At 38.4% G+C, this 10,584-nt stretch overlaps 1 protein-coding gene across 1 annotated transcript; it reads left to right on the forward strand.

The window, feature by feature from the left end:
- Positions 1 to 1,232: 1,232 nt before the first annotated feature.
- Positions 1,233 to 8,446, forward strand: LOC137252057 (T-complex protein 1 subunit zeta-like). The gene is made up of 6 exons (XM_067787225.1): positions 1,233 to 1,501; positions 1,567 to 2,002; positions 4,656 to 4,829; positions 4,885 to 5,018; positions 7,237 to 7,652; positions 7,712 to 8,446. The coding sequence occupies exons 2-4, from the start codon at positions 1,648 to 1,650 to the stop codon at positions 4,974 to 4,976; spliced, it is 621 nt and encodes a 206-aa protein (XP_067643326.1). The 5' UTR covers positions 1,233 to 1,501; positions 1,567 to 1,647; the 3' UTR covers positions 4,977 to 5,018; positions 7,237 to 7,652; positions 7,712 to 8,446.
- Positions 8,447 to 10,584: the final 2,138 nt, after the last annotated feature.

Below are 10,584 nucleotides of genomic sequence, written 5' to 3' on the forward strand. Positions count from 1 at the left end.
TATCTCTCCAGATACGTAAATTTTTTATTTCCGCCTTAGGATTCGCGGTTCTGATTTCAAAACGGATGTGAATTGAGAGTATCATGCTATCGTATAGAATTACCGAAACGCCCTTTAGCTTTTGACAAAGCGAATTATGGAGGTGTAGAAAGAGCTGTCCTAATACATTATAGAATATATTCTATTTATTTCTACCCTTTCATTGGTCGATCATCAAACCCTGAAAATCACTCTTTATCATCACTTTTTAGAATATTTTTTGAATAACTTTGCTGATTAAATTTTAAGTTTTCATAAAATGGAACAAAAAGTATAATCAAATTTGTTTGTTTAACAAATAAAATTTGTTTAAGAACAGCGGTGGAAAATTGTTGTATTTTTGGATAAAATAAACAATAATTAACACCCTTTCGGTAAGTCTTTTAAATGAATCTGCTCTCACTCGCGCCGCCCGAACTTTAAATTAATTCAATAATGTACTTAAGTTAGCCTAATAAATCAACCGATGTTATCATATATTTATTTTCCCTCTTTTCTTCATCCAGCAGTTAACAAATTCTAGGAGCGGCTTATCCATGAATCCATTGAAGCAACCGGCTCCGACTGCTCCGCAACCCAATACACCATATACAAATGATAACCTACCAGGTGCTCCTCCATATAATGCTACTCAGCAAAATGCTCTACCATTATCCAATAGACCATGAACTGGCATGCAAGCGCAACAAGCAACAACCGAACAATAACTTTATAGCCGGTCAATATGGTGAAACAGCTAAGCCGCCGCCTCAAGCCAATGTGCCAACTTCCATGGATTCGCCATCGCCTCCAGCAACGACACCGCCAGGGAAAGCTGTACCTGGTGGTCCCAATCAGATGACTATAAATAGGGCAAATATACCTGGCTTGGCTCATATTTTGTGTTTAATAAATTTTGTTATTTTTCTAGACTAGTCAACCAACAGTTTCAGCTACACCACCAACATCAATTGCAGGCGGTGTTACAGCTCCATACCAGCAAACAGGTGAATAGCAAATGCCACCGAAATCGGGTCCAATGCCAGGACAGTCTGGTCTAATGCAGTCACAATGCCACCTCAACACCCTATGCACCAGCCATTTGGTGGCCAGGAGCAACATGGTCATCCAGGTATGCCGCCCGCATCTACTGGACCGGGTGGGGCAATGATACCACATCCAGTTATACCAAGGTATATACCACAACAGCAACCGGTTTATGCAATGCCACGACAGCACCAGCAACAACCTCCCCAGCCTGGCTATCTGCCAATGACACAGCACCCGGGCTATCCACCACAACCTGGTTATCCTCCACAACCTCGACAGCAAGGTTATCCTCTACAACAACCAGGTGCACCACGTGGTTACATGGGTCAAGTGATGCCACCAACACAACCTGGACAGGCGCCAATACCCTGTCAACCACCCAAGCCGGGTCAACCCCCAATACCCGGACACGTCCGGACGTCCTGGTTATAATGTATGCTAATACAACTAATATATTTCAAAATTTGCTGATGATTATTTTTGTGTTATTTTCTTTAGCAACCACCTGCACCTGTTACTGGTAAATATCAACAGCCGCAACAATATGATCAAGCCCAACGCCGTTTAGATCCCGATCAGATGCCAAATCCGATTAGCGTTTTCATTGAAAATCAAAATAGCGCTGGTGGTGCTTTTATTACTAACGAACAGGGTTTATTACCAACATTGGTGACCACAAAATGTGTGGTAGAAGATGAGGGCAAATCCACGCCACGTTACGTTAGGTATCGCTATTTGAAATCAATGTTTTGTTTTGATCTTTCTTCTCTGCAGGTCTCTTTGTATTGCATACCTGCAACAGCTGATTTATTAAAAACAACAGCTTTGTCCATTACACTTACCGTCCCACCAATGGCACGAACGGTTGAGGGTGAATATAGGATCAGAAAATTGGTGATGCTGAGTTGCGTATTCTGTACAATAAACAAGCTAAGTAAGGCTTCATATGTAGTCGACTATAATTATTTGCTTATATGTGGAGATCTAAATGTCAACCTTCTTGTTCGCGAGTGTTCCAGTGTTAGGCTCCTTGATAACGTAGCTGGAGCAGGTCTCTCTGTCGTTAACACAAGTGTACCTACTAGATATGCTCATAACTGTAGTCCTAGCCTGTTGGACTATTTTATTATTGCTGACCCTACAATTGTCCTAAAATTTGACCAGTTATCGTTTATTTCAGACCATGATCTTATATTTTGTTCACTTGACCTCAAATTTGACCCACCTAGCATAGGAACTACATATAGTTATAGAGATTACCGCTCACTTGACCAAAACGCTCTTTTCTTCCATTTGTCTAGTGTCGATTGGTGTGAATGTTGGCGTCTTCCAAACGTAAATGAGAAGCTGGGGTTTCTTAACAACAAAATAACTGATGCACTTGAGAATCATGTCCCCATGCGCACTCGAGAGTTCTTAACATGCCCCTGGTTTAACAGGAAAGTGATAGATGCAATTAAAACGAGGAATAAGGCCTATTCCATTTGGAAAAAGAAAAGGCGGGAATCAGACTGGGACTTTTATAAATATACGCGAAATACAGCCACAAAGATTATTAAAATGGAAAAGTGCAAGTTCTACTCGTCACGTTTGGGTTCAGATCTTCCACCCAGTGTTTTGTGGCGAAATTTAAAAAGTTTGCGTGTTTGTGGTAAGGCCATTTCCGAATGCTCCTTGAATTCAGATGTCCTTAATAATGCATTTCTTAGTGGTCCTATGTGTAGTTTAAGTCCTGTGAATTCCCTGTATTGTGTACCTGCATGTAATTCGGGGGACAGGCTTGAGTTCTCTGCGGTGACAGAAGTTGATGTCATAAAGTGCATCCTCAAAATTAAAACCAAGGCTATAGGAGTGGATGAAATCCCTACCAAATTTTTGAAAATTATTCTTCCGTTCGTAATAGGGACAATAACGCATATCATCAATCACTCTATTACAACCTCATGCTTTCCGGATGTATGGAAAGTGGCCAAGGTTCTACCTCATCCTAAAAATAGGAAGGCAAACTCTCCGGGAGACTTTAGACCTATAAGCATTTTACCAATTTTGTCTAAAGCATTCGAAGGTTTATTAGCGGAGCAAATTGGCACACACATACTTAAACATAACTTATTATCTCCGTGTCAGTCCGGATTCAGAGCTGGACATAGCTGCTCAACTGCCCTAATAAAAATTTTGGATGACATACGTGTGCCCTTTGACAAAGGCCAACTAACGCTTCTATGCTTACTCGACTTTTCCAAGGCATTCGACTCTGTTAACCACTCATTGTAATGTTACAAGTTGCAACGATACTTTAGATTCGGTAACAACGCTCACAACTTGATAAAAAGTTACCTATTCGGCCGGTCACAATTCGTGAGCAACGGTGCTGATGTATCGCAGCCAAAGGAGTTAACAGCTGGTGTTCCTCAAGGGTCTATACTTGGTCCTTTGCTATTTAGTCTCTTTATAAACGATGTGTTTAATGTGTGTAAATTTGTTAATGTGCATGCGTACGCTGACGATATTCAGTTGTATTTTTCTAGTGAGTTTACTGATATATGTGACTTATGTTGTCGAGTAAATAGGGATTTGTCATCCATATTATGTTGGGCGAATGACAATGGCCTATGTCTCAATGTTTCAAAATCATACATGTTACCTATTGCTAAGAAAAACATATCGAGCCTTCAAATACCTGCAATAATTATTGGCAACTTTAACGTGAAGACCGTCAATAAAGTAAAGAATCTTGGTATAGTGATTAATTCCAGTCTTAATGGGAGCGACCATATTAACGCCGTGATGGGTAAAGTTTATGGCACTTTGCGTAATCTGAGGCAGTCCGCGCCCTACACTCCCTTTCAAATTAGGAGAAAGCTAGCCATACAGCTCATTATGCCAATCATAACATACTCAGAGTTGGTATACAATGCATTAGACTCGAGCTCTGCCCATAAAATGGAGGTTGCTTTCAACCACGTCACTCGGTATGTGTATGGCTTGCACAAATTTGACCATGTATCTGCATGGAGATCTCGTCTATTAGGTTGCCACATAACTGAGTATCAAAGGGCAAGGAGTTGCATATTTTTATTCAGACTAATCTTAACGAAGTCTCCCCCATACTTGTATGACAAACTTGCGTTTAATAGGTCCACCAGGTCATGTACTCTGAATATACCCAGTTTTAATTATGTGGCATCGGCTAGGCTGTTCTTCGTCAACACCATACGTCTCTGGAACTCAATACCGTCTACTGTGAGAAACTATTTAAACCAAAACAACTATAGACGTGTTCTTTATAGTTTTTTCTAATAAAACATAAACCAACTATCAGCATAATGCTCTACTGACTTCTTACCTTCCTTTTTCTATGCTTTTTATACTTAAGCTATTTATTCTGTTTAAAATTTGTTAAATTAATTATATGTATGTATATTTATAAATGAATACGATTCACTTGACTTGTAATAATTTTGTGTTGTACGATAAAAGGTTATGTTATCTTACTGTACTAATAACGAACTCTTAAATAAATGATGATGATGATGTTGTGTTATCTAAACTACCGATTGGTGATGTTGCTACACAGTTATTTTCAGATTGTGATATGTTCTGTGCTGTTCGTGTACCAGAAGAAGATTTGAAACGTACAATGAAAGGTTGTGGTGGTGCTGTTATGACTACAGTTAATGATATTAATTCAAGTGTTTTGGGTCAATGTGATCACTTTGAAGAACGGCAAGTTGGTGGTGAACGTTTCACCATTTTCCAAGGTTTGATAGTGGGTTTGACATAAATTTAATTTGTATAGTTTATAATTATTTAAAGGTGTCGTTAATGCTAGACCTTGTACATTGATTTTACGTGGCGGTGCCGAACAATTTTTGGAAGAAACTGAGCTTCGTTGCATGATGCCATAATGATTGTACGGCGTACAATTAAACATGATTCTGTTGTTGCTGGTAAGTCAAAATACAAATTGAAAAAAATTTCTTAAATTGTAATAGTAATATAATGAAAAGATTGTGTCCAACTCCGAAAGAAAAAACTATAAAATTTGTGTCAGTGAAATGATAATTATTGCTTTTGGTTGTTAGTTTTGAGGCATCGTCTTCGAGTGCCTTCTGATCATATATGCCGTTTCTTTTGCCAACTACCTGTAAGGCGTTAAACTGATCAGTAACGTCGCCGTGGACTCGTTCAGTGTAATGTAGCTCAGCTCTGTAACAAAACAATCAAAACGTGTTTGTACACCAAAGTAAACGAGGGACTATTAGGTGGGGCGAGCATTGCTCCAACAACAACAACAACAGGGACTCAAGGGGTTGATAAGCGACAAAGCTTTATAGGTTCAGAGCTTCCGCAACCCAATTGTCAACCTCATCTACGCGAGAGGAATCCTGTTACAAATATGAATGTATCACACACATATTTAGCAGGCAAGGCTCTGCCGACCCAAAGTTCCGGAGTGGGGGCGGGATGGCTTAGAAGGTTTAATGTGAACATATTAATCGTTCCAGAGATGGTTGTTGTTGTTGTTGTAGCAGTGCTTCGCCCCATCCAATAGGTCTGACCGATCACAAATTGTCATCAATGTCCTCTAACGGGAGTCCGAGGTAACTTGCTGTTTCAACAGGGGTGGACCATAATGAGAGGGGTGTTATAGGCGTTGGTTCCACATTAAAATTGAAGAGATGGTTAGTGTCATGTGGGGACACATTGCAAGAAGGGACATTTTGTATGTCGGGGTTGATTCTGGATAGGTAAAACTTTAACCTGTTACAGTGTCCAAATCGAAGTTGGGCTAGAGTGACTCTTGTTTCCCTAGGGAGTGTGCGTTCCTCTTCTGCTCCGACATAGAGGTCCGACGCCTCTTTATGGAGTTCACCAAGGACCTGCTTATGTTTTTTGGCTTTATACGGCTGTGTTCTCAGGTGGTGCCGTATTTCCTCATAGTGCTTACGGAGGTGACTCCTTAATCCCATGGGCGGTGTTGGCTCATCAATCAGATGTCTGTTGGGATGCCCAGGTTCCTGGGTATTCAACAGAAACTGTTTGGTTAGCATTTCATTTCTTTCTTTATTGGGAGTTATCCCGTCTTATTGTGCAGGTGGTGTTCTGAGGATATAAAAAGTCAGCCCGTAGCGGTTTTGGGGGCAGCATTTTGACCTGTATTTTCTTCCAGTGAGTAACCTTTGAGCTTGGCGACCATATCGGAGTCGCGTACCATGCAAGCGTCTATTTATCTTTACCCCAAGTGCTGCCGATTTGCCGAATTATATAAAATATTTTTTACAGCTCTGGATTTTCGATACAATTGCTAGTGATTGCTCTCCAAAATGTAGATCCTGATCGAACGTCACACCCAAGATTTTAGGGTGTAGAACAGTCGGTAGCGTAATGTCATTTGGTCGACATTTGGCGCGTCCATGTTTTAAATAAGGTCACCGATGATTTGGTTGATGACAATATCAGGTTTCGCGAGGCGACAAAACTGGAGAGATAGCTGTTTATTTTATTACAAAGCTCATCGATGTAGGAAACAATAGCATAGGCATAGAAGCAACTGTGACTCCTCCTGGTGGTAAAGGTAGCTATAGATATGTAGAAGTTAAACAGAAGTTTGAATATGAGTTTTTTGTTTTAAGTTATTGCAAAATGTACATGTTTCTAAGAATGAAGTCATATTCAAACCCAACTTTCACTAGGACGAAGCCGATGAGACTTCTCTATACTTCAACATACAATAAAAAAAAATAAATGAATGTAAGGCGCGATAACCCCCGAAGAGATCTAAGTCCGAGCTTCTCTTCCAATTTGCGTCGTGCTCCTCTTGATTTTCCCAACAAATTGGCCGGGCGGGACCTACATGTTTTATGCCGACCCCGAACGGCATCTGCAAGGCAGATGAGTTTTCACTGAGAGTTTTTCATGGCAGAAATACACCCGCAGCGCTTGCCAAACACTGCCGAGGAGCGACCTCGCTTAGAAAAATTTTCTTCTAGTTGAAAAACCTTATTTCTAAAATTTTGATGTTGCTTTGCCCGGGGTGCGAACCCAGGGCATACGGTGTGATAGGCGGAGCACGCTACCATCACACCACCATCAACATACAATACTTTACCCCATTTTAGCACAACTATCATTTTTTGATTTTATAAAATGTTTCTTCCTCTACAGTTCAATTTACGTATTAGATGGTAAAGATGGCTTCGCATTTTCTCCATCAATAACTGTGACAAGGTGGAAGAAATATATGCGCGTGATTCGCAACATATTATCTTGGTCGAAGCGTCTCTTCAATAGCTCTCTAGTGGCGATGGTGACAGCATAGAAACCCAACTATTTACAAATGTCACACTTCAAAAAGGATCAAAATATCTTCCATTGGGTATACGGCTCAAATATACTCAGTATACGAATGAATCGGACGCAACTAATTGTCTGCCTAACGGATAGTATAAATATTCATGATATACGAGACATGAAAATGTTACATCAAATCGAAAATATTGCACCAAACAAACTGGGTGCGAATACTGAAACAGTACACATATTCAAAATTGATGAGAAGGCTGTGATGATGGCTTAAGAGGGTGAGTTATTGAATAACATACGAAAACCACTTCAACCCATCTATTTATTTGCATTACAGCTGAAGCTTTACAAACAGCAAAAATTGCTGACGCCAAGCAATTGGAAAAAGGCAGAGAAGCATTCATCACACTGTACAGATGGTGCAAAGTCAGAAACTGCTGTTGTAACTGCTGCCACCGACACAACGGTCATCTCTACTTCGCCGAGTAGCGGCTCGTCCGACTATCTATCGAAGACAGTATCATCATATCTTTTGCCAACACAGGTTAGCGATGTGCTTGCGCAGGAAAAGATTTCAATTGGAAAACAAAAACCAATTAAGCGAGTTTATTTATTATTAAAATACTTACTTTTCTTTATATCAACTATTAAATTAAGTTACAATTTCATGTACATATATAATAAGGTATGTCTTGTTCCGATTGCTGTCGGAATTAGACTTGAAACCAATCAATACTCCTGCTAAGGGTTGCAGAATTATTGCTTGAATGATTGGATTTAGAACAATAATAAGTCTAACTCAATTACTAGTCCTACATTTTTAAGTTCATATTTTACTTTACTTTATTACTTTCAAATTCAATTACTACAGCAATCGACACCTTTTAATATTCTTGATCTGAAAAAAGTGTAAATCTAATTTAAATTTCTACTTAGCTTTAAGTTGTAGACTTAAATTGATTCAAATAATCAAATTTTTTATTCGAAACCATGGAAACAACTCAAATTTTACATGAATATAACACACTTCTGAATTGTCCAAATATAAAGATAGCTGCTACAGCAATATAGCTCAAAGCAATTAATATATTTTTTATGTTATTATTAAAGTACCTACTTCTTTTTTATATTAAATGTATTAATTTAAGTTGCAATTTCATGTATATATGAGGCGCCAAGATGCAAAACCAAATGAATCGATTATATGTAAAACTTAGAAAAGCACCAAAAAGCTAAAATTTTTATGAATTTTCAATAAGGGTTTTTAGAATGTTGGCTAGGTGATGAAATATTGTCGCAATTTAAATATTATTTTAAAATTTTTAAATATCTGGTTTTGCATCGAGTTAGTGTTATGGTATGACACCATTAATCGATTACATTGATTTCCATAAGGTAGGTGTGATCAGCTGTTTTATCTGGTTATGGCTTTATGGTTATAAGTCACCATTAATTTGCCCTTCAGCAATTTAACTGAGAACCATTCTCTTTTGACTGCCATACGTGTTAGTTCGTACAATATTGCTTTGGACAACTAGCATTAATAAAGCATATATACAAACGAAATCTTAGTAAACGCATTTTTATTCGATTGTCTACAATTCTGTGTGCGACTCTCGTCTGGATTATCGGACAGGTCCATTTAGAAGAGTAGATGCGGTCGCTAACACAAAATAAGGAATTGTTGTCTCTGCCAATCCCATGGTACAATAACCAGGTAAACGCATCAGAGTTGCATTTTACATGTTTTTTCATTCGAAGGTGGTCATAAAATGTCAAACTTTGTTTATGTTTACATTTTTTGTTTATATACGTTTGATGTGAAAATTTCTTACTACGCAGTGGTCTTTAAATGTTTTGCAAATGTTTGTAAGAAAAGAAAAAAGAATTTACTTGTGTTTTGTGGATATTCAAATATGGGAAAGTGTTGTTTGTGCAATATTAGAAGGGAGAAAGCGGGTGTGAAGCTTTTCACAGTCCCGCAAGATCCAAGGAAGAGAAAAAATTGGGAAAAAGCTTGTGGCGTTAAGTTTTCGCAAAATGGCTTCAGTTGCTCGCTCCATTTTCAAGCCTCTGACCTTATTGTGGGAGCGCAGAGAGTAAATTTGATGCCCAACTCCACTCCGTCGCTATGCAAGATAAAAAATGAAATATAATTTTGTTGGGTTTTTTGCGATCAGTTCGATAATTTTTATTTTTTATGATTTGTAGGCTAGTCTGATCTAATTTATGCTGGTGCAAATAAAACGATTAATTCACCTTACGCCCGACGTTTCGCTGAATATTTCAGCATCCTCAGGGGCAACACTATTTATTTTCAAATTAAATAAACAAACAAAAAATATTTTATGTTGAAAAGCACATACATATAAATTAACACAGTATTTTTAAAGTAAACAAAAATTCTACACTTACAACAATATCGGACAATATTAACATTTACTCATCAGTACCACCTTGTGTGGTAGTCTTGTCATAACTAATTTGTTTTCTGTTTAGACAAAGCATGTATGCTGCGGCAATATTATCGCTATCTTCCTTCTTGTTCATGGTCCTTTCTCTGTTTTCTAAAATTTCCAAGCTTTCCAAGGTATATCTCGTCATTTCTCTTTTCTTCTTTTGCTAATCATATGTTGTGATAGGGCTGTAGTGGGTTTTTGTTTTTTTATGTCTGCTTCGTGTTCGGCAATGCGAATACCTAGTGCGCGCTTTGTCGTCCCAATGTATGCTTTATCGCATTGCTGGTTTTCTTTTCCCATGCATTCAATTTCATATATGACGTTGTTTTGTTGTTGCTTGTCTATTGGAGATTTTGTTCTTGTGTATATTTTGGATAATGTATTGTTGGACCTGTAGGCTAGTGTGATGTTTTGTTGTTCGAGTATAATGTGATCGATGCTTGCACTTAATTTCGGTATGTATGTCACACTGTAGTATTTCTTTATATCTGTTGTTACTGTGTTAGAAGGTATGTTGTGTTGGTTGCTGTTTTTCATGGTTTCCTGGTTGATTAATTCGTGTATAAGGTGGTCGGTGTAGTTATTATTTTTCAATATTGCGTGTATCTTTTCTAAATTAGCGTCATGGAAATCTCGGTGGCTTAGCGTTAGTATTTTGTGTATAAGATTCTTCGCTGTATTAATTTTGTACTTGGTCGGTTGGGACGAAAAGAAATTGATCAGGCGACCAGAGGATGTTGGCTTCGAGTAC

This window comes from Eurosta solidaginis, chromosome 5 (assembly GCF_040869045.1).
Source record: "Eurosta solidaginis isolate ZX-2024a chromosome 5, ASM4086904v1, whole genome shotgun sequence".
In the NCBI taxonomy this organism is placed as follows: Eukaryota; Metazoa; Arthropoda; class Insecta; order Diptera; family Tephritidae; genus Eurosta; species Eurosta solidaginis.

Bases quoted from the DNA above. Each gene is read 5' to 3' on its own strand.
- LOC137252057 (XM_067787225.1), top strand. From the start codon at position 1,648: ATGCCAAATCCGATTAGCGTTTTCATTGAAAATCAAAATAGCGCTGGT. The intron at 2,003-4,655 runs GTAAGGCTTCAT...AGTTATTTTCAG, and splicing joins CTGTACAATAAACAAGCTAA to ATTGTGATATGTTCTGTGCT. The intron at 4,830-4,884 runs GTTTGATAGTGG...AATTATTTAAAG, and splicing joins ACGTTTCACCATTTTCCAAG to GTGTCGTTAATGCTAGACCT.